The following is a 23,934-nucleotide window of genomic DNA, read 5'->3' as shown; positions in this document are numbered from 1 at the left end:
GTGAACTATTCTCAGCTCATCCCCCTACACTATCCCAAAATCATCCATGTGCTTATCTAAGCATTGTTTAAATCTCCCTAATGTGGCTGAGTTAACTACATTAGCAGGTAGGTCATTCTATGCCCTTACCACATTCTGCATAACGAACCTGCCTCTGACATCTATCCTAAATCTATCACCCCTCAATTTGTAGTTATGCCCCCTCGTACAAGCTGACGTCACCATCCTAGGAAAAAAACTTTCACTGTCTACCCTATCTAATCCTCTGATCATCTTGTATGTCTCTATCAAATCCCCTTTTCGCCTTCTTGCCAATGAGAACAGGTTCAAGTCTCTCAGCCTTTCATAGAACATTACAGCGCAGTACAGGCCCTTCAGCCCTCGATATTGTGCTGACCTGTCATACCAATCTGAAGCCCATCCAACCTACACTATTCCATGTGCGTCCATATGCTTGTCCAATGACGACTTAAATGTACTAAAAGTTGGCGAATCTACTACCGTTGCAGCAAAGCATTCCATACCCTTACTAATCTCTGAGGAAAGAAACTACCTCTGACATCGTTCATATATCTATTACCCCTCAATTTAAAGCTATGCCCCCTCGTGCTCGCCATCACCATACTTGGAAAAAGGCTCTCCCTGTCCACCCTATCTAACCCTCTGATTATCTTATATGTCTCTTTTAAGTCACCTCTCAACCTTCTTCTCTCTAACGAAAACAGCCTCAAATCCCTCAGCCTTTCCTCGTAAGACCTTCCCTCCAAACCAGGCTGCATCCTAGTAAATCTCCTCTGCACCCTTTCCAAAGCTTCCACATCCTTCTTATAATGTGGTGACCAGAACTGTACACAATACTCCAAGTGCGGCAGTACCAGAGTTTTGTACAGCTGTAGCATAACCTCATGGTTCCGGAACTCGATCCCTCTATTAATAAAAGCTAAAACACTGTATGCTTTCTTAACAACCCTGTCAACCTGGGTGGCAACTTTCAAGGATCTGTGTACATGGACACCGAGATCTCTCTGCTCATCTACACTACCAAGAATCTTACCATTAGCCCAGTACTTTGCATTCTGGTTAATCCGACCAAAGTGAATCACTTCACACTTGTCCGCATTAAACTCCATTTGCCACCTCTCAGCCCAGCTCTGCAGCTTATCTATATCTCTCTGTAATCTACAACATCCTTCATCACTATCCGCAACTCCACCGACCCTAGTGTCGTCTGCAAATTTACTAACCCACCCTTCTATGCACTCATCCAGGTCGTTTATAAAAATGACCAACAGCAGTGGACCCAAACCAACCCTTGGGGTACACTACTGGTAACTGGACTCCAGGATGAACATTTCCCATCAACCACCACCCTCTGTCTTCTTTCAGCAAGCCAATTACTGATCCAAACTGCTATATCTCCCACAATCCCATTCTTCCGCATTTTGTACAATAGCCTACTGTGGGGAACCTTATCGAACGCCTTGCTGAAATCCATATGCACCACATCAACCGGTTTACTCTCATCTACCTGTTTGGTCACCTTCTCAAAGAATTCAATAAGGATTGTGAGGCACGAACTACACTTCACAAAACCGTGCTGACTATCCCTAATCAAATTATTCTTTTCTAGATGATTATAAATCCTATCTCTTATAACCTTTTCCAACACTTTACCAACAACTGAAGTAAGGCTCACTGGTCTATAATTAACAGGATTGTCTCTACTCCCCTTCTTGAACAGGGGAACCACATTTGCTATCCTCCAGTCTTCTGGCACTATTCCTGTAGACAATGATGATTTAAAGATCAATGCCAAAGGCTCGGCAATCTCCTCCCTGGCTTCCCAGAGGATCCTAGGAAAAATCCTATCCGGCCCAGGAAACTTATCTATTTTCACACTATGCAGGATTTCTAATACCTCTTCCTTGTGAACCTCAATCACACCTAGTCTAGTAGCCTGTATCTCAGTAATCTCCTCGACAACATTGTCATTTTCTAGAGTGAATACTGTTGAAAAATATTCATTTAGTGCTTCCCCTATCTCCTCTGACTCAACACACAACTTCCCACTACTATCCTTGATTGGCCCTAATCTTACTCTTGTCATTCTCAAGGTTTGTGAAGGTTTGTAGCTCAAGTTGAGGTTTAGGGTGTAGGTTTGCTCGCTGAGCTGTAGGTTTGATATCCAGACATTTCATTACCTGGCTAGGTAACATCATCAGTGGCGATCTCCAAGTGAAGTAAAGCTGTTGTCTCCTGCTTTCTATTATATCTTTCTCCTGGATGGGGTTCCTGGGGTTTGTGGTGATGTCATTTCCTGTCTTGTCATTCTTTTATTCCTTAAATACCTATAGAAAGCCTTAGGGTTTAACCCTGATCCTATCCGCCAACAACTTCTCATGTCTCCTCCTGGCTCTACTGAGCTCTATCTTTAGGTCTTTCCTGGCTACCTTGTAACCCTCAAGCGCCCTAACTGAGCCTTCACATCTTATCCTAACATAAGCCTTCTTCTTCCTCTTGACTAGAGATTCCACTTCCTTCGTAAATCACGGCTCCCGCGCTCTACAGCTTCCTCCCTGCCTGACAGGTATATACTTATCTAGAGCACACAGTAGCTTTTCCTTGAATAAGCTCCACATATCTAATGTGCCTATCCCCTGGAGTTTCCTTCCCCTTCCTAAGTCTTGCCTAATCACTTCATAATTGCCTTTCCCCAAGCTGTAACTCTTGCCCAGTGGTATACACCTATCCCTTTCTATCACTAAAGTAAACATAACAGAATAGTGATCGCTATCACCAAAGTGCTCACCTACATCCAACTCTAACACCTGGCCGGACTCATTATCCAGTACCAAATCTAATGTGGCTTCGCCCCTTGTTGGCCTGTCCACATACTGTGTCAGGAAGCCCTCCTGCACATACTGGACGAAAACTGACCCATCTATAGTACTCGTATATAGTGTTCCCAGTCAATATTTGGAAAGTTGAAGTCCCCCATGACAACTACCCTGTCTCTCTCACTCCTATCGAGAATCATCTTTGCTATCCTTTCTTCTACACCTCTGGAACTATTCGGAGGCCTATAGAAAACTCCCAACAGGGTGACCTCTCCTTTCCTGTTTCTAACCTCAGCCCATACTACCTCAGTTGACAAGTCCCCAAACATCCTTTCTGCAACTGTAGTACTGTCCTTGAACAACAATGCCACACCTCCCCTCTTTTACCATCTTCTCTGTTCTTACTGAAACATCTAAATCCTGGAACCTGCAACAACCATTCCTGTCTCTACTCTAACCATGTCTCTGAAATGGCCACAACATCGAAGTCCCAGGTACCAACCCATGCTGCAAGTTCACCCACCTTATTCCAGATGCTCCTGGTGTTGAAGTAGACACACTTCAAACCAATTTCTTGCTTGCTGGTGCCATCTTGCGTCCCTGAAACTTGATTTTGGATCTCCCTATTCTCAATCTTTTCTATACTTGAACTACAATTTTGGTTCCTATCCCCCTCCTGGATTAGTTTAAACCCACCCCAATAGCCTTCCCGAATTTCCCCCCCAGGATATTGGTACCTCTCTGGTTCAGATGAAGACCATCCTGCTTGTAGAGGTCCCACCTACCCCAGAAAGAGCCCCAATTATCCAAGAATCCAAAACCCTCCCTCCTGCACCATCCCTGTAGCCACGTGTTCAACTCCTCTCTCTCCCAATTCCTTGCCTCACTAGCACGTGGCACGTGCAACAAACCAGAGACAACAACGCTGTTTGTCCTAGCTCTAAGCTTCCATCCTAGCTCCCTGAATTTATGCCTTAAATCCCCATCTCTCTTCCTACCTATGTCGTTGGTGCCTATGTGGACCACGACTTGGGGCTGCTCCCCTCCCCCTTTAGGATCCCAAACAAAAACCATTATGTACGTTATTCACCTCCCTTATTCTATTTGTTGGCTGGTTCTGCATTGATATTTATTTTGTTTTCTTTACTTTAGTTGTTAATTTCATGATAGGTTTGGACTATTTACCTCAATAGCATGTTTGAAATTGATCTGTGGCAATTGCTGTGATTTTATAATTATGTTAAGTTGATGTTTCTTTTTGTGCCTGCATCCGAATAGAGATGGTGATTTTTCATGATTTTTCTTTCAGTTAACATATTGGCGTTTGTAATCCTGAATCAAGGAAATTGTGGCCTCTCAAAATGTATCGCTTGCTACTTTTTGGCGATGCCAGCAGCAGATCTGATTTTTGTCATTTTCAGTGTCTTACTGACCTGAATTAATAATATTCATTTCCCAGTTACATTCTTGTTCATCACTCCTGTATGTGCACGCAGATTTGCTCTGTTTCCCGCAGCCCTGGACCATTCTGTTTGGTTCACAGTCGCTTTCACATTCAACCGGTTTACACCAATTTGTTGCCAGAAATTAACATCAAGATGTTGCAGCAAGAGAACGGCGATTGTGGTTATAATAACTGAGTGCCGTTATTTTTTATGCTCAATTCACTGGTACTTTGCATTTATCCCTTCCTTTATTATTGATAATGTGTATGGTTTTGCATCATAGTACCATAATATTATAGCACAATCTTCTGGACAGCGTATGAGTGTTTTGATAGTATTATTAGAACTTTGCTTCCATTTATATTGATTGTAGTGTTCAATGTTCCCACTGTCAGAAATATACTTGGAGTCAATTGAGTCTGCCAGTGTCTCTGGGATTATGAGAATGGAACGAATAGAATTGATCCAGAAATTGTAAAACCAAGAAAATCCATAATTTTGCTGCTCATTTTGCTAATTTTATAGCATTGTGGATGACGTATGTAGCACGTTCTTTATATCGACAGGATGTAAGTTATAATTATGAAGACAACACATTTAGTGATCCACTAGTTGTGTTTCAAGAAATTTGATTAATGTTGTGACTTCTGAGTTCTCGTACAAACATTGACCCAGACAAAATTCAGAGAGGAGGTAAAGGATGGACTGATGCATCCATTTTATTTAATTGTTACATTATGTAAGTAAACAAATTAAGCTGACCTGCAATCAGAGCTATGATTTTACTCATTAAAAACCATCATTTCATGTTTATTCTAAAGTATCGGAAACGCTTGTCCATAGATCTCTGATTGTGACAGAGAGGTTAAGCAGGCAAAGGGGACGTTTGCCTTTATCAGTCTTGGCGTGGACTATAATGGATGGGAGGTTATTTTGGAGCTGTTCAGAACTTTGGTGAGGCCACAGCAGATGAACTGTGTGCAATTCTGGCCATCACATTCCAGGAAGAATACAAAGGATAAAAGACCCCTGCATTTCTCTGTGACATCATCTGGCCTCAATAACCTTCTCATCTCAGCAATTGCCTTCACCTCCCTAGCTCTCGTTATCCACCAAAACAAATTCTGTGGGTGAGATTTTGCTCGTTTCTCCTCAGAACTCCCTATGAGTTTGAAACCAACATTTCTTATTGATTTCTTTGAAAAATAATTCATCTGTTTTATGATTCTTAATGTTCTAAAATAAGAAAGTTTATCATGTTGATTGGTCTGCAGAGGAACTTGATGCTTGTGTGCTGGCATTCCACTTATCGTACTCTCTTGTTCTGACCACCACCACGTCGCCCCCCACAGGGTGCCCCCACCCTAAAACTAATGGTGATGAAAAGAGCAACATAGGCAAGCAAATGAGAAGTGATCACGGGAGGGATGATCAGAGAGAAAGCAAAGTGTCGTGTGTGTGTGTGAGAGTGGGGATGGAGGGAAGTGAGAGAGAGGGAGAGAGAGAATTATGCTAGTTGGAGAGGCAAGAGAGTCCCTTGAGCATGAGTGGATGAAAAGAAAGTGAGTGAGAGATTGTGCAAAAAGAGTTGAATAAAAGAGAGTGGGGTCAACTGACAGAGGATGGATGAGTGAGAAAGTGAGTGATGCATGAGAAAATGAGAGTACAGTGAGTGAGACAAAGAGCTGAGAAAGAAAACATCACATAGACAGGGCACATGTACAGTTTCTGACACTGAGAGACATACGAGCTGCAAAGTAGCAGATGGTGATGAATCATTCATAGTGGCAGTAAACCGATATGGACAGCTTCACTGAGATATCAAGTAATTAGCAGATGGAAGATAACGTAACAGAGATCTCTGCCCGTTTGTGATAGAGATTTCCACACTGACTCAGTGATAGACTAAAATCCCCGTTCCTTGTCCAGTCCATTCTTCCAGACCCAATGAGGATTTGTCTCTGAGAGATGACAGTTTTCTGTTCGATATTATGGCATTGCAACATGAATGTCATAGGTGTAGCAGAGTTCACTACATCTTATCACATGATTTACTGTGCATCTGGTTCATGTGAAATATATTTAAAACGTTGACGGATAGAATATAATCTGTTGAAATGCAATTTGTGTTTGCAGACGACACACATAAATATAAAAACAGAATGTTTTGGTTTGAAATGATGAAGCATTATGAAATATTATTGCCTGGGTCTCAGAAAGTGAACATAATGGTCAAAGAAACACTGATGAGGACAAATGATACATTGTCAGTTATTGCCAGGAGAGACTCATCCGACTATAAGGCAGTCTGACAATCTAGAATCTCTGTAAGTCAGATATTTTCTTTCACTGAATATGTTACTATATCTTCGGATGTACACATACAGAGATTGGCGTAGGTAGGTGAGGGCAAAATAGGTGGGCTCAAGGGCAACATCTGTCCGCTATAACCCAATGTTTTTCGAATGTACGACTGAAAGACACGGTACTGCTAAAAAAAAGGTAACAGCGAAATAAACCATTCAAAATACTTAACAAAAATGCTTCCAGATAGGTACAGTAAGCAAGAGAGGCACTATGGTTTCGTGAAAAGGAAAAGTGACTGATATTTGGTGAAAAGAATCAATCTCGAACTTGGGAAGAACTTTACCACAACCCAGGATTGACACAATCTGGAAATTTGAGAATGACCACTGTTTGAAGAAACACTGGATCAGTTTGGACAATATTCATTGGAGTTCAAAACAATGAGCTGCAAATCTCATAGAAACCTACAACATTATATCAGCACCATAAAAGGTAAATGACTGAGGTACCTCAGAGCTCAGGGACACAGTGCAAGAATATGGGATATGCTATTTAGTACTGAACTGAAGAGAAACATCTTTACCCAGAGAATGGTGAGCCAGTGGAATTCTTTGCCCCGGAACGTGGTTGAGACCTTAATAAAGAAGGAACTGGGTTGTCGTTGCGCCCCCAGTGACATCACTAACCTGCACAACGACCACGGCGCATGCGTTTCCGCCATCCACGCCGATCACCGTCAGCACGCCTAGCCCCGCCCCCACGCCGATCTCCCTCCGCACGCCTAACCCCGCCCCCACGCCGAACACCGTCACCACGCCGATCTCCCTCCGTACGCCTAACCCCGCCCCCACGCCGATCTCCGTCACCACGCCTAACCCCGCCCTCACGCCGATCTCCGTCACCACGTCTAACCCCGCCCCCACGCCGATCTCCCTCCGCACGCCTAACCCCGCCCCCACGCCTAACCCCGCCCACACTCCCAGCTCCAGCCCCACACCAGGTCCCAGGTCCTAGCTCTGGATCAGTGGTGCTGGAAGAGCACAGCAATTCAGGCAGCATCCGAGGACAGGCAAAATCGACGTTTCGGGCAAAAGCCCTTCATCAGGAATAAAGGCAGAGAGCCTGAAGCGTGGAGAGATAAGCTAGAGGAGGGTGGGGGTGGGGATAGAGTAGCATAGAGTACAATAGGTCAGTGGGGGAGGAGATGAAGGTGATAGGTCAGGGAGTAGAGGGTGGAGTGGATAAGTGGAAAAGGAGATAGGCAGGTAGGACAAGTCCGAACAGGTCAGGGGATCGAGTTGCTGGAGGTTAGAAACTAGGATGAGGTGGGGGAAGGGGAAATGAGGAAGCTGTTGAAATCCACATTGATGCCCTGGGGTTGAAGTGTTCCGAGGCGGAAGATGAGGCGTTCTTCCTCCAGGCGTCTGGTGGTGAGGGAGCAGCGGTGGAGGAGGCCCAGCACCTCCATATCCTCAGCAGAGTGGGAGGGGGAGTTGAAATGTTGAGCCACTGGGCGATTTGGTTGATTGGTGCGGGTGTCTCTGAGATGTTCCCTAAAGCGCTCTGCTAGGAGGCGCCCAGTCTCCCCAATGTAGAGGAGACCGCATCGGGAGCAACGGATACAATAGATGATATTAGTGGATGTGCAGGTAAAACTTTGATGGATGTGGAAAGCTCCTTTGGGGCCTTGGATGGAGGTGAGGGAGGAGGTGTGGGCGCAGGTTTTACAGTTCCTGCGGTGGCAGGGGAAAGTGCCAGGATGGGAGGGTGGGTCGTACGGGGGCGTGGACCTGACCAGGTAGTCACGGAGGGAACGGTCTTTGCGGAAGGCGGAGAGGGGTGGGGAGGGAAATATATCCCTGGTGGTGGGGTCTGTTTGGAGGTGGCGGAAATGTCGGCGGATGATTTGGTTTATGCGAAGGTTGGTAGGGTGGAAGGTGAGCACCAGTCTCACCTAGCTAGGAGGCGCCCAGTCTCCCCAATGTAGAGGAGACCGCATCGGGAGCAACGGATACAATAGATGATATTAGTGGATGTGCAGGTAAAACTTTGATGGATGTGGAAAGCTCCTTTGGGGCCTTGGATAGAGGTGAGGGAGGAGGTGTGGGCGCAGGTTTTACAGTTCCTGCGGTGGCAGGGGAAAGTGCCAGGATGGGAGGGTGGGTCGTACAGGGGCGTGGACCTGACCAGGTAGTCACGGAGGGAACGGTCTTTGCGGAAGGCGGAGAGGGGTGGGGGGGGAAATATATCCCTGGTGGTGGGGTCTGTTTGGAGGTGGCGGAAATGTCGGCGGATGATTTGGTTTATGCGAAGGTTGGTAGGGTGGAAGGTGAGCACCAGGGGCGTTCTGTCCTTGTTGCGGTTGGAGGGGTTGGGTCTGAGGGCGGAGGTGCGGGATGTGGATGAGATGCGTTGGAGGGCATCTTTAACCACACACCTCCTCCCTCACCTCTATCCAAGGCCCCAAAGGAGCTTTCCACATCCATCAAAGTTTTACCTGCACATCCACTAATATCATCTATTGTATCCGTTGCTCCCGATGCGGTCTCCTCTACATTGGGGAGACTGGGCGCCTCCTAGCAGAGCGCTTTAGGGAACATCTCAGAGACACCCGCACCAATCAACCAAATCGCCCAGTGGCTCAACATTTCAACTCCCCCTCCCACTCTGCTGAGGATATGGAGGTGCTGGGCCTCCTCCACCGCCGCTCCCTCACCACCAGACGCCTGGAGGAAGAACGCCTCATCTTCCGCCTCGGAACACTTCAACCCCCGGGCATCAATGTGGATTTCAACAGTTTCCTCATTTCCCCTTCCCCCACCTCATCCTAGCTTCTAACCTCCAGCAACTCGATCCCCTGACCTGTCCGGACTTGTCCGACCTGCCCAGCTCCTTTTCCACCTATCCACTCCACCCTCTCCTCCCTGACCTATCACCTTCATCTCCTTCCCCACTGACCTATTGTACTCTATGCCACTCTCTCCCCACCCCCACCCTCCTCTAGCTTATCTCTCCACGCTTCAGGCTCTCTGCCTTTATTCCTGATGAAGGGCTTTTGCCCGAAACGTCGATTTTGCCTGTCCTCGGATGCTGCCTGAATTGCTGTGCTCTTCCAGCACCACTGATCCAGAATCTGGTTTCCAGCATCTGCAGTCATTGTTTTTACCCAGGTCCTAGCTTCCATCCCTGCCGAGTTTTCACCACCCCTCCAGAACTACCCCTCTCTGAGGATGAAAGATCAGTCCTCAGCAGAGGCCTTACCTTCATTCCCCTACGCTCTCGGATTAACGAGTTCAACACATGGCGAGACATCGAACAATTCTTCCGCCGCCTTCGCGCCTACTTCTTCAACCAGGACTCCCGCCCACCCTCTGACGACCCCTTCTCCCACATCCAACACACCCCATCCACCTGGACACCCCGTGCTGGTCCTGGATACATCATATCATCCTTCGTCATTTCCGTCACCTCCAAACGGACCCCACCCCCAGGGATATATTTCCCTCCCCTCCCCTATCAGCATTCTGAAAAGACCACTCCCTCCGTGACTCCCTCATCAGGTCCACACACCCCACCAACCCAACCTCCACTCCCAGCACCTTCCCCCGTATCTGCAAGAAGTGCAAAACTTGCGCCCACACCTCCCCCCTTACTTCCCTCCAAGGCCCCAAGGGATCCTTCCATACCCGCCACAAATTCACCTGCACCTCCACACACATCATTTACTGCAACCGCTGCACCCGATGTGGCCTCCTCTATATTGGGGATACTGGCCGCCTACTTGCGGAACGTTTCAGAGAACACCTCTGGGACACCCGGACCAACCAACCTAACCACCCCGTGGCTCAACACTTCAACTCCCCCTCCCACTCCACCAAGGACATGCAGGTCCTTGGACTCCTCCATCGCCAGACCATGGCAACACGACGGTTGGAGGAAGAGCGTCTCATCTTTCACCTAGGAACCCTCCAATCACAAGGGATGAACTCAGATTTCTCCAGTTTCCTCATTTCCCCTCCCCCACCTTGTCTCAGTCCCAACCCTCAAACTCAGCACCACCTTCCTAACCTGCAATCTTCTTCCTGACCTCTCCGCGCCCACCCCCACTCCAGCCTATCACCCTCACCTTAACCTCCTTCCACCTATCGCATTTCCAACGCCCCTCCCCCAAGTTCCTCCTCCCTACCTTTTATCTTAGCCTACTGGGCACACTTACCTCATTCCTGAAGAAGGGCTCATGCCCGAAACGTCGATTCTTCTGCTCCTTGGATGCTGCCTGACCTGCTGTGCTTTTCCAGCAACACATTTTCAGCTCTGTTTTAAAGAAGGAGCTAGATATAGTTCTCGGGCCACCCTAACCTTATCGCCCGAACCCCTAAATCCAAACCCCTCACCCTATCAGGACCCTGAACCTATAGCCCTAATCCTATCACAGGTAATCCAGACCCTGATACAACACTGCCTCTGACAGTAACCCTAACCCAACCCACCCTCACCCAATTGCAGGTGATCCTAACCCTATCACAGATACCCTTACTCTATTAGAGGTAACCCTAACCATATTGCAGATAACTCTGACCCTAGCCCTTACCTTATGACAGGTGACACAAACCTTAAGCCTGACCCTGACCCTAACCATAACCATCGGGGTGGCTCAGTGGTTAGCACTGTGGCCTCACAGCACCAGGGACATGGGCTCATTTCCAGCCTTGGGCGACTGTCTGCGTGGAGTTTGTACATTCTGCAGTGGGTATCTGCATGGGTTTCCTCCGAGTGCTCCGGTTTCCTCCCACAGTTCAAAGATGTGCAGCTTAGGAATCTAAGGTCAACCTAAACATGCCTCAATTTACCGCCGTCCATGTGCTTGTCCAGCAGTCGTTTAAATGTCCCTAATGTCTCTGAATCTACTACCACCGCTGACAGTGTATTCCATGCACCCACTGCTCTGTGTAAAGAATCTCCCTCTGACATCTCCCCTATATCTTCTTCCAATCACCTTAAAAGTATGACCCCTCGTGACAGCCATTTCTTCCCTGGGGAAAAGTCTCTGGCTATCTATCTATGCCTCCCATTACTTTGTACACCTCTATCAAGTCATCTGTCTTTCTTCTCTCTGGTGTGAAAAGCCCAAGTTCACTCAACCTGGCTTTATAAGACAAGCCCTCCAATCCAGGCAGCATCCTGGTAAACCTTCTCTGCACCCTCTCTAAAGCATTTATATCCTTCCTATAATGAGGCAACCAGAACTGGAAACAATATTCCAAGTGTGGTCTAAGCAGGGCTTTATAGAGCTCCAGCATAACCTCATGGTTCTTAAACTCATTCAATCTCCCTGTTAATGAAAACCAAAACACCACACGCTTTCTTAACAGCCCTATCAACTTGGGTGACAAATTTCAGGGATGTATTTGGACCCCAAGATCCCTCTCCCTCCACACTACCAAGAATCCAGTCTTTAATCATGTATTCAGCATTCTATTTTGACTTTCCAAATAAATCACTTTGTATTTATCTAGATTGAAATCCATCTGCCACTTTTCAGCCCAGCTCTGCATCCTGTCTGTCACGTAGGATCCTGCAACAGCCCTCAACACTATCTACAACACACCGACCTTTGTATCATCAGCAAACTTAGTAACCCAGCCTTCTACTTCCTCATCCAACTACAAAGAGCAGAGAGGAGAAAGTGAGGTCTGCAGATGCTGGAGATCAGAGATGGAAATGTGTTGCTGGAAAAACGCAGCAGGTCAGGCAACATCTAGGGAACAGGAGAATCGTCGATTCTCCTGTTCCCTAGATGCTGCCTGACCTGCTGCGTTTTTCCAGCAACACATTTCCATCTACAAAGAGCAGAGACCCAAGAAGAGAATCCTGCGGGACACTATTGTTCACTAACCTCCAGGCAGAATACTTTCCATCCATTACCACCTGCTGTCTTCTTTCGGCCAGCCAATTCTGTATCGCATACCTCCTAACTTTCTGAATGAGCCTACCATGGGGAACCCGATCGAATGCCTTACTGATATCCAAGTACAGCACATCCACTGCTTGACTTCCATCAGTTGTCTCATCATATTCTCAAAGAACTCAATAAGGCTTGTAAGACATGACCTGCCCCTCACAAAGCCATGCTGACTATCTTTAATCAAACTACATTTTTCCAAATCATCATAAATCCTATCTCTCAGAATCTTTTCCAGTACCTTGCTTACCACAGACCTAAGACTGACTGGTCTGTAATTCCCAGGGACTTCTCTATTCCTTTTAATGAACAGAGGAACAATATTCACCTCCCTCCAATCATCTAGTACTACGCCCATGGAGAGTGAGGATGCAAAGATCATCGCCAGAGGCCCTTCAATCTCATTCCTCGTTTTGCGTGGTAACCTTGGAAATATCTAGTCTGGCCCTGGGGACTTATCTATCTTGAAGCTTCCCAGAATTTCCAGCTCATCTACTTCCTTAATATCAATCTGTTCAAGTCTGGACCCCAGTGTTCTCACTATCAACAAGGTCCCTCTCTCTAGTAAATACTGAAGCAAAAAAAAAATTCATTTAGGGCATCCTCTACCTCTTCAGACTCAAAGCACAAGTTCCCTCCACCATCCCTGCCCTCTCGCTGAACATTCTCTTATTCCTTACATGTGTAGAATGCCTTTGGGTTTTCCGTAATCCTTTCTGCCAAGGTTTTTTCACGTCCCCTCCTAATTCCAGTTTTGAGTTCTTTCCTAGCTACCCTGTAACCCTCTAAAGCTGTGCCAGATCCTTGCTGCTTCAACCTTAAGCAAGCTTCCTCCTTCCTCTTGACAAGAAGTTCCTCTGTTCTTGTCATCCAAGGCTCCTTCACCTGACCATTCCTTGCCTGTCTCATTGGGACAAAGTTATCCAACACTCAAGTGCTCCTTAAAACAGTCCCCACAAGGACTGATTTGGGATAGTCAACATGGCTTTGTGCGTGGGAAATTATGTCTCACAAACTTGATTGAGTTTTTTGAAGAAGTAACAAAGAAGATTGATGAGGGCAGAGCAGTAGATGTGATCCAAATGGACTTCAGTAAGGCGTTTGACAACGTTCCCCATGGGAGACTGATTAGCAAGGTTAAATCTCATGGAACACAGGGGGAACTAGCCATTTGGATACAGAACTGGCTCAAAGGTAGAAGACAGCAGGGGTGATGGTTGTGGAGGGTTGTTTTTCAGACTGGAGGCCTGTGACCAGTGGAGTGCCACAAGGATCGGTGCTGGGCCCTCTAATTTTTGTCATTTACATAAATGATTTGGATGCGAGCATAAGAGGTACAGTTAGTACGTTTGCAGATGACACCAAAATTGGAGGTCTAGCAAAGAGGGTTACCTCAGATTACAACAGGATCTTGATCAGATGTGCCAATGGGCTGAGAAGTGGCAGATTAATTCAGATAAATGAGAGATGCTGCATTTTGGGAAAACAAATCTTAGCAGGACTTATACACTTAATGGTAAGGTCCTAGGGAGTATTGCTGAACAAAGAGACCTTGGAGTGCAGGTTCATAGCTCCTTGAAAGTGGAGTCGCAGGTAGATAGGATAATGAAGGAGGCATTTGGTATGCTCTCCTTTATCGGTCAGAGTATTGAGTACAGGAGTTGGGAATCATGTTGCGGCTGTACAGGGCATTGGTTAGGCCACTGTTGGAAGATTGTGTGCAATTCTGGTCTCCTTCCTATCGGAAAGACGTTGTGAAACTTGAAAGGGTTCAGAAAAATTTACAAGGATATTGCCAGGGTTGGAGGATCTGAGATACAGGGAGAGGCTGAACAGGCTGGGGCTGTTTTCGCTGTAGTGTCGGAGGCTGAGGGAAGACCTTATAGGGGTTTACAAAATTATAAGGGGCATGGGTAGGATAAATAGACAAAGTCTTTTTCCTGGGGTCGGGGAGTCCATAACTAGAGGGCATAGGTTTAGGGTGAGAGGGGAAAGATATAAAAGAGACCTAAGGGGCACCTTTTCACACAGAGGGTGGTACGTGTATGGAATGAGCTGCCAGAGGATGTGGTGCAGGCTGGTACAATTGCAACATTTAAGAGGCCTTTGGATGGGTATATGAATAGGAAGGGTGTGAGGGATATGGCCTGGGTGCTGGCAGGTGGGACTAGATTGAGTTGGGATATCTGGTCGGCCTGGACAGGTTGGACCGAAGGGTCTGTTTCTATGCTGTACATTTCTATGACTCGATTTCTGTTGTCTTTCCCATCTCACAGCTGTCCACAATTTATGCTCCACAGCTCCGATCTAACAGATGTATAATTTCCCCTCCCCCAATTAAATACCTTCCCATACTGTCTGTTCCTATCCCTTTCCATGGCTATGGTAAAGGTGAGGCAGTTATGGTCACCGTCATCGAAATGCTCTCCCACTGAGAGATCTGACACCTGGCCTGGCTCGTTGCCTAACACCAAATCCAATGTGGCCTCCCTCTAGTCAGCCTGCCTACATATTGAGTCAGGAATCCTACCTGAACACACCTGACAAAACCAGCTGCATCCAGATCATCTGCTGTAAGGAAGTTTCAATCAATATTGGGCAAGTTAAAGTCACCCATAACAATTCTGTTACATCTGCACCTTTCCAAGATCAGCTGTTCAACCTGTTCTTCCATCTCTCTGCTGCTATTGGGTGGTCTATAGATAGCACCCAATAGTGACTGCTCCTTTCCTGTCTTCCATCCATCCTCAGTAGACAAGCCCTCTCAACAACCTCTGCAGCTGTGATGCCCTCTCTAATTAACAATACTACTCCCCCTACTCTTTTACTACCCTCCCTGTTCTTTTTAAACATTCTAAACCCTGGAAATCCAGTAACCATTCTTGCCCCTGTGAAATCCATGTCTCAGTTATGGCCACAATTACGTAGTTCCAAGTACTGATCCATGCTTTAAGTTCATAATTCTTATTCCCGACCGTCCTTGCATTGAAACAAACAATTTAATCCACTCATTTGCTCTACCAACTGTGTCCTTCCTGACACACTCTCTGCATTCTATTTTTGCCCGTTCACCAACTACTCTTTCCTCAGATCTGTAGTTCTGGTTGCCATCCCCTGCCAAATGAGTTTAAACCCTCCCAAAGTGCCCCAGCAAATCTCCTATCCAGGATATTGGTGCCTCTCCAGTTTAAGTACAACCTGTTCTTCGTGTACTGGTCCCACCTTCCCCAGAGGGTACCCCCAAAGATCAACTTATCTGAAGCGCTCCTTCCCACACAAGCCCTGCTATTCCTCACCTCACTTGCCCGTGGCACCAGTAGCAAGCCTGAGATTGCTACTCTGCTCATCCTGCTTTTTAGCTTCCAACCGAACTCCCTGAAATCACTTCAGAATCTTGTAGATTTTCTCCAACTGAGATAAACTTACATTGAAAGGGTTGCAAACAAAGGCAGATGTCTCCAACAGAAATGACAGTTATTATCAAGCTCAGAATATCCAAAAAAGCATGGTGATAACATATTTTATGCAACTATAAAAACGTAGCTGAGATAGAAAGGCCATTTCATGGGACAGTAGCCTCAGGAGGCAAATGATCCAGAAGGTCTGCAGATGCTGGAGATCAGAGATGAGGGGGTGTTACTGGAAAAGCACAGCAGGTCAGACAGCATCCGAGGAGCAGGCGAATCGACGCTTCGGGCCGGAGACCTTCATCATCATGAAACATTCCTGATGAAGGGCTCCGGTTTGAAACGTCGATTTTCCTGCTCCTTGGATGCTGCCTGACCTGCTGTGCTTTTCCAGCAACACACTCAACAAGCGAATGATCTATCCCGGGTCTTAGTTCCTATCTTCTTATTTGTGTGCTTTGACGCAAACTCTAGTCAAGATTTGGAAACAAACTAACCTTTGCTCTTTTTACATAATTGATTGAGGTGCTGCCAAAATTATGACTGCAGATGAAAACCAGGATGTTGAGAAGAAACCAAGTAAAGACATGTTGAATCCAGAATTCTAATTTTTCCTGACTCAGTCCATAATTAAAATTTAGAATGTTCACTCCATGAAGTACGTCATAAGGACATCATGACCAGTTATAACATATCCAATGTAGAAGAGCCAAAATGAACATAATCATAACCTCAAAATGCAGGTTGTGTAACAGGACAGACTATATTACCAATTTGTGAACTGGTTCTTGCCGGAGAAATGGTCAAATATGAGTCAAGCTCAGTTACAATCAAACAGAATCAGTATTGCTTGGATTAACATTAAGGAAGTCTTTTAAATACAGTTTGTAATCAGCATTGTAGCATTGTATCAGGGCAGTCACTTGGAAAGGATAGAGCTCCATATTCACTTGGACATTAATAAGCAAGAAGTGTCACATGTAAAAGCTGCAAAAATTAAATCTTTCTCCCCTGACAAGTGTGACATTACTCACAGTAAGTGAGCATTTGATAAACTTCAGTGCATGTTATATTTAAGCTCAATGCAGTGGTCTTATAATTCCATAATTCAACTTTGTCCAAACAGAACAGACCTCAGATGAAGTTTATTATGGTTGTACCAAATGAGGCCTCTGTGATCGATAACTGAGATTAGGAACTGTACACTATTGTGATACGTTTGAACCTTTACCCACTTCCACTCCAAATAAGCTATCAATTAAATCTTGGTTTGTATGCTTCAAGCATCACAGCTGAGTGAATCGATATACAGGTCAATGCATCTTCACTAATGGTAGCAGTTTGTGGTCATTTGGATTTTCACAAGCTGTCTTCATTTGCTTGGAGAACCAGGAAGTAGTAATCCAGACTCCAGCAAGGCTTTACGACGAGCTGTTTCCTTTGCGACATTGTGGTTTAACCGTCTCAGTCGTTCCTAGGAATTGTTAAAAGACAACTTGTAAGACAGCGCATATTTCTGGGAAAGGTAATAAAACAGGAGTTTTCCTCCAGACAATTCTTCCAGAGACAATTTCCTGCAATCCCAGGCTAAAAGACAAACCGTTCAACAATCTCCCACCCATATTAAACATTCCCAAGTTTCTTCAAACTAATCACCGGTCCGCTCACTGAAACTTTCTGCATCTAACGGAAGTTTACAAACCTGCCAACTCTCACTGACTGTAAAGGTTCAGGTGACACCACCAGCTGGTCTTACCTGGGCATTCTGTAAGATGTTGTTCACAAGCACCACTCTCCGCCGGGCATTCAGCAACTTTTTAACATATGGGTCCAGGTCAAGTGACACTTTCTGGTCTTCATTAATCCTATACAATTCTGAACAGATAAAAGAAAAAAAAACACCAAAACAAACACTGGCTTCAAACATATTCCAACTCAGAAACAACCTTCTCATTGTGAACATAACAACAATTAATCAAAGTGTGAACTGTGAAAGCAGAATGAAGTTTTCAGTTTGTTCACCCACAGTGGGTGCTAAGGTTTTCACTATGACAAAATTTGGAAGTAGCTCATTCAGAACAGTAACTTGCATTGTTGTCTTACTTAGCCAGGAACTGAGCCCGGCTGTTGCTGATCAAGTCAGGTCAGGAACTTGGCTATCCAAAGCAGATCAGAATTTTATCAGGGGATTTCACTTCAGCACAACTTAAATCTAGAAAGTGAACCCGAATCAACCCATGATTGAGGGCTGGGCCGAAGTTCCTTGGCTGAGTTCAGAACTGTTTTAGTGTGTGTCACGTTTCCCTCCCTCAGACATTCTCTGCATCTCTTGCCCTCTGCCACCTACCACCCAGGACAAAGTGATCATAAAATGATCAAAGAAACAAGCAGAAGTCAGACACTAGATTTCTAGATTTAAGTAAGGTAGAGTTTAATAGGATGAAGCAGAGACTGTCTGCAGTAATCTAGGAGCTCTGCTGGAAGGTAAAACAGAGGCACACAGCGAGGGTATTCTAATAAACATTTGATGCTATTCAGGGGCAGCTGGAACCCATCATGAGGAAATATTTCACCTCAAAAAAATCAAGGACATCTGAGGAGATAAGGGACAGCATAAAATTAAAATAAAGGCTTATAAAAACAGTGCACAGTGTTCATACCATAACCCAAATCGTTCAGATAAAAACAAATTACTGCAGATGCTGGAATCTGAAACCAAAAGAGAAAATGCTGGAAAGTCTCAGCAGGTCTGGCAGCATCTGTAAGGACAGAAAACAGCTGACGTTTAGAATCTAACTGACCCTTTGTCAAAGCTGTTATAGATTCGAAACGTCAGCTCTTTTCTCTCCTTACAGATGCTGCCAGACCTGCTGAGACTTTCCAGCATTTTCGCTTTTGGTTTCATAATCTTTCAGAGATCCCTGGTTTTACAGGTTCGCCCGGTCATGGGGGAGGTTCGTCCGGTCATGGGGGAGGTTCGTCCGGTCATGGGGGAGGTTCGTCCGGTCATGGGGGAGGTTCGTCCGGTCATGGGGGAGGTTCGTCCGGTCATGGGGGAGGTTCGTCCGGTCATGGGGGAGGTTCGTCCGGTCATGGGGGAGGTTCGTCCGGTCATGGGGGAGGTTCGTCCGGTCATGGGGGAGGTTCGTCCGGTCATGGGGGAGGTTCGTCCGGTCATGGGGGAGGTTCGTCCGGTCATGGGGGAGGTTCGTCCGGTCATGGGGGAGGTTCGTCCGGTCATGGGGGAGGTTCGTCCGGTCATGGGGGAGGTTCGTCCGGTCATGGGGGAGGTTCGTCCGGTCATGGGGAGGTTCGCCCGGTCATGGGGAGGTTCGCCCGGTCATGGGGAGGTTCGCCTCCGTCCCCTGTCACCCCACCCCCCCTTTCCCTCTCCCCCCACCCCCTCCCGATCATACCCACCCCCCTGCCCCCCCACTCCCCCTCTCCCTGACCCCCCCGCCCCACCCCCCTGACCCCACCCGCCCCCCCTCCCCTCACCCTGAACCCCCCGCCCCCCTCCCCACCCCCTGATCCCCCTGACCCCACCCGCCCCCCCTCCCTCCCCTCACCCTGAACCCCCCCAACCCCCTCCCCTCACCCTGAACCCCCCGCCCCCCTCCCCACCCCCTGACCCCACCCGCCCCCCCTCCCCTCACCCTGAACCCCCCCGCCCCACCCCCTGACCCCCCCGCCCCACCCCCTGACCCCCCCAACCCCCTCACCCTGAACCCCCCGCCCCACCCCCTGACCCCCCCAACCCCCTCACCCTGAACCCCCCGCCCCACCCCCTGACCCCCCCCCGGGGTTACCTGCCGAGAGATTGTCGATTTGTTCCCGAAGATCCAGTTGACTCTCCCTGAAACAAACGGAAGAAAAAACGGTGAAGAGACACCTCCCCCGCCCCTGCTCCCCGCCCACCACCCACCAGGACCCAGACCCGGACCCGGACCCGACCCCGGACCCCGGACCCCGACACCCCCCACCGACCCCGACACCCCCCACCGACCCCGGACCCCGACACCCCCCACCGACCCCGGACCCCGACACCCCCCACCGACCCCGGACCCCGACACCCCCCACCGACCCACGCCTCACCTCACTCCCTGAACCTGATGATCCACCTCCTCCACGGCGGGTCTCAGCAGCTCCAGGAGGCCTCCCGACAGGAGGCTTCTCCCCGACACCGAACCACTGCTACCCACCTCGGGCATCGCCATCGCCCGCACGGCCCGCCGGGAGGAAGGTCAGGCTCCACTCCCCCTCCCGCACTGCCCGCCGGGAGGATGGTCAGGCTTCCCCTCCCCCGCACTGCCCGCCGGGAGGAAGGTCAGGCTCCACACACCTCCCCCCGCACTGCCCGCCGGGAGGAAGGTCAGGCTCCACTCCCCCTCCCGCACTGCCCGCCGGGAGGATGGTCAGGCTTCCCCTCCCCCGCACTGCCCGCCGGGAGGATGGTCAGGCTTCCCCTCCCCCGCACTGCCCGCCGGGAGGAAGGTCAGGCTCCACCCCCCCCCCGCACTGTCCGCCGGGAGGAAGGTCAGGCTCCACCCCCCCCCCCCCCGCAATGCCCGCCGGGAGGAAGGTCAGGCTCCACCCACCTCCCCCGCACTGCCCGCCGGGAGGAAGGTCAGGCTCCCCCTCCCCCCCGCAATCCCGTCCTCCAACGGCCCCTGACGCTCACACATAGATACCCTCCTACACCTCCCCCCCCCCCGACACACACATACGTATAAGTTTGTGGGGTGAATTTGTACTCGCAGAATTATATTTCATTTTGCTGAAAAGCTGCATGAATCCATGTAAGATTCTGTAAATCCCTTTTTTAGGAATAGAATCAGTCTGAACATTGGGGCACAGACTGCCTCACACAGGGCACCTCACACCTTCAATGCATTATCTGAGGTGACATGGTACCTATTGTTAACGTTCACCTGAGAATATAACTTTTAAAAAAAGGTTCTGGGATTTACATATGAAAGAACTGAAACCAACATGCTCATTCTAAAAGATGAGAGATGTAACTTTCAATATACAATTTCAGTTGCATCACACTGTCAACGTTTGCTATAAATTCTGTGCCATACGATCTTATTCTCCACAACCACCTGATGAAGGGGCAACACTCCAAAAGCTAGTACTTCCAAATAAACCTGGATGGTGTTTTGTGATTTTTTTTACAAAAGAACCTTACAGCACAGGAACGGGCCCTTCAGGAACAGCACAGGAACGGTCCCTTCAGGAACAGCACAGGAACGGTCCCTTCAGGAGCAGCACAGGAACGGGCCCTTCAGGAACAGCACAGGAACGGTCCCTTCAGGAACAGGACAGGAACGGGCCCTTCAGGAACAGCACAGGAACGGGCCCTTCAGGAACAGCACAGGAACGGGCCCTTCAGGAACAGCACAGGAACGGTCCCTTCAGGAACAGCACAGGAACGGGCCCTTCAGGAACAGCACAGGAACGGGCCCTTCAGGAACAGCACAGGAACGGGCCCTTCAGGAACAGCACAGGAACGGGCCCTTCAGGAACAGCACAGGAACGGGCCCTTCAGGAACAGCACAGGAACAGGCCCTTCAGCCCTACAAGCCTGAGCCGATCCAGATCCTCTTTCTAAACCTGTCACCTGTTTACAAAGGGTCTGTATCCCTTTGCTCTCTGCCCATTCATGTCATCTTAAATGACGTTATCATTCCTTCCCCTACCACCTCCACCAGCAACGCATTCCAGACACCCACCACCCTCTGCATGAAGAACTTTCCATGTATATCTCCCTTAAACTTTTCCCCTCTCACCTTGGACGTGTGAGCTCCTAGTAATTGAAGTCCTAGTTTTTGGAGCACTGTTCCTTCATCAGGTAGTTGTGGAGCAGGATCATGAATTTATATCAAATGATTACTGTGTCATGCAACTGAAGTGATATATTGAACACCTAGATTGCCATTAAGTCTTTCATTTTTTGAAATGGGGTACAGGTTTCAATTCATTAATATGTAAATCCCAGAACTTATTTTTAGTCACATTCTTGAGGCAACTTAAGGTTTTATAAAAAAAGGTGACATCTCAGCTCAGGCAATGCATTAAAGATGTCAGATTAGAGTCTGTCTATATTCCAATTTTGAGTCAGACTGGTTCTATTTCCAAAGTAGGAATTTATTAAATATTGTATGGACTAACTGCCCGCAGGTTGTGTGCTTGTTGAGCCAAGTAGACTGTATCTGCAAATACACCCTTTCGACTTATACGTGTGTGCGCGCATGAAAAAGTGTGCGCGCATGTGAATGTGTTTGCGTGTGCATGCTTGGTACAGTGTGTGTGTGTGTGTGTGTGAGTGTGACAAAGTGTGGAGTGGGGTTACCTGTGGTGTGACATGAACCCAAGGTCCCAGTTAAGGCCATCCTTATGGGTATCAAACTTTGCTATCAGACTCTCCTCGGCCACTCCCCAAGTCTGCCTTGGAGGATGGTCACCCAAAGATCCAAGGCTGAATGTCCCTGATCGCTGATGTGTTCCCCAGTTCCATGTCGACACACTGACACGTCTTGCAGTGGTTGCCATGACAGGGTTGTACGGTGTTGTGGTTGATGTCCTGAAGGCTGGACAGTTTGCTGCGAACAATCGTCTATTTCAGGTTTGGTGGTTGTTTAAAGTGGAGGCATGGGGAAGGTCTTGTGAGGTGCTTATCCTCATCGAAAATGAATTGCAGACTGCAAAAAACAACATAGTTTCTCCGCCCGTGTCTGTCCCCTGAGGGGGTCATTCCGATTTATCACTAAGGCACGTCTGAACTGGCAATCAATGAGTTGAGCATCGTATTATGATCTTATGAGGGAATCATTCAGCACCTTTAGGTGTCTGTTGTGTTCTTCCTCATCTGAACAGATCCTGTGTATGCGTAGGGCTCGCCCACAGAAGATGGCTATTTTAATATGTTTATGATGGAATACTAATACCTCCATGTCCTGGGAGAAAGGTCAGATTCCAACCCCCCCCCCCCCCCCCCATTGTCCACCGGGTGGTAGGTCTCCACTCTCCCTGCTCTCCCCACTGGTTCAAAGGTCAGGTTCCAACCCCCTCTCCCAGCACTGCCCACTGGGAGGAAGATCAAGCTCCGCCTTCCTCTGCCACAGGAAGGGGATAGGTAAACAGGCGGGGGCCGTGTTTTCCAGGAAAATGGTGGTCTTGCCTTTGGTCTGTGAGTCGAGTTCAGTGGAGCCCATTTTGCTGCAAGGTCACATTTCAATCCAAACCTGACTGTTCTGGTCGGAGCAGGGTCTGCCTGCACTGTCACCAAGAGAACAGGCTCTGGGCTGGTAAAGATAAAACAGAATTCATACCCAGACAGACAGAGTTAAATTGATAAATAAATACATGTAACTCCTTCACAGCGATGTTCACTGACTACCCTCAAGAATTCAGGTTGGAACTCTGCTTTCTTGTAAACATGTGTTAGACCTGAATTTCTTCAGCAATTTCTGTTTTTTGTATTGTTTCAGATTTCCAGGCAACTGCCGGGGTTACAGGTTACTTTTTGTTTTTATTTGTATGTTGTGGGCTGTTGGCTTTTCCTCTAACAGCAGCTGATTGGAATAATCTGTGCCACAGACAAATAAAAACTTCAAGGTGGTAAAAATAATGACTGCAGATGCTGGAAACCAGATTCTGGATTAGTGGTGCTGGAAGAGCACAGCAATTCAGGCAGCATCCAAGGAGCAGTGAAATTGACGTTTCGGGCAAAAGCCCTCCCCCAAGTGAAAAACAACCACCCAATTATTGTAAAGCCATTTCCCAGCACTTGGCATCACCAGTACATATCTGAATACATTTTTAATGTTATGAGTGTTTCTGCCTCTATAACCCTCACAATGAATTCCATGTTACCACCACCCTCTTTGTGAAAAAAAAGTTCTCTTCCCTCACCTTAAATCTCTCTCCTCTGCTCACTGATCCCTCCACCAAGGGGAAAAGTTTCATTTTGT

The 23,934-nt window shown here is 47.7% G+C and overlaps 1 protein-coding gene across 1 annotated transcript; it reads right to left on the bottom strand.

Annotated features, from left to right (window-relative positions):
* Positions 1-16,698: 16,698 nt before the first annotated feature.
* Positions 16,699-20,210, bottom strand: snapin (SNAP associated protein). The gene is made up of 4 exons (XM_087984993.1): positions 20,054-20,210; positions 19,768-19,814; positions 17,715-17,833; positions 16,699-17,432 (listed from the first exon to the last, which is right to left on the bottom strand). The coding sequence occupies exons 1-4, from the start codon at positions 20,173-20,175 to the stop codon at positions 17,331-17,333; spliced, it is 390 nt and encodes a 129-aa protein (XP_087841119.1). The 5' UTR covers positions 20,176-20,210; the 3' UTR covers positions 16,699-17,330.
* Between the last annotated feature and the right edge of the window lie 3,724 nt (positions 20,211-23,934).

This window comes from Chiloscyllium plagiosum, unplaced genomic scaffold (genome assembly GCF_037043375.1).
Source record: "Chiloscyllium plagiosum isolate Xiang-an unplaced genomic scaffold, Cpla_swu_hap1 HiC_scaffold_50, whole genome shotgun sequence".
NCBI lineage: Eukaryota > Metazoa > Chordata > Chondrichthyes > Orectolobiformes > Hemiscylliidae > Chiloscyllium > Chiloscyllium plagiosum.
This window is presented reverse-complemented; position numbering and strand designations above follow the sequence as displayed.

What these genes read in the sequence shown, in the direction of transcription:
- snapin (XM_087984993.1), bottom strand. Translation starts at nt 20,175, where the DNA reads ATGGCGATGCCCGAGGTGGGTAGCAGTGGTTCGGTGTCGGGGAGAAGC. An exon ending in AATCGACAATCTCTCGGCAG is followed by an intron (nt 17,834 to 19,767) that starts GTAACCCCGGGG and finishes TTATCTGTTCAG; the next exon opens with AATTGTATAGGATTAATGAA. An exon ending in ACATCTTACAGAATGCCCAG is followed by an intron (nt 17,433 to 17,714) that starts GTAAGACCAGCT and finishes AACAATTCCTAG; the next exon opens with GAACGACTGAGACGGTTAAA.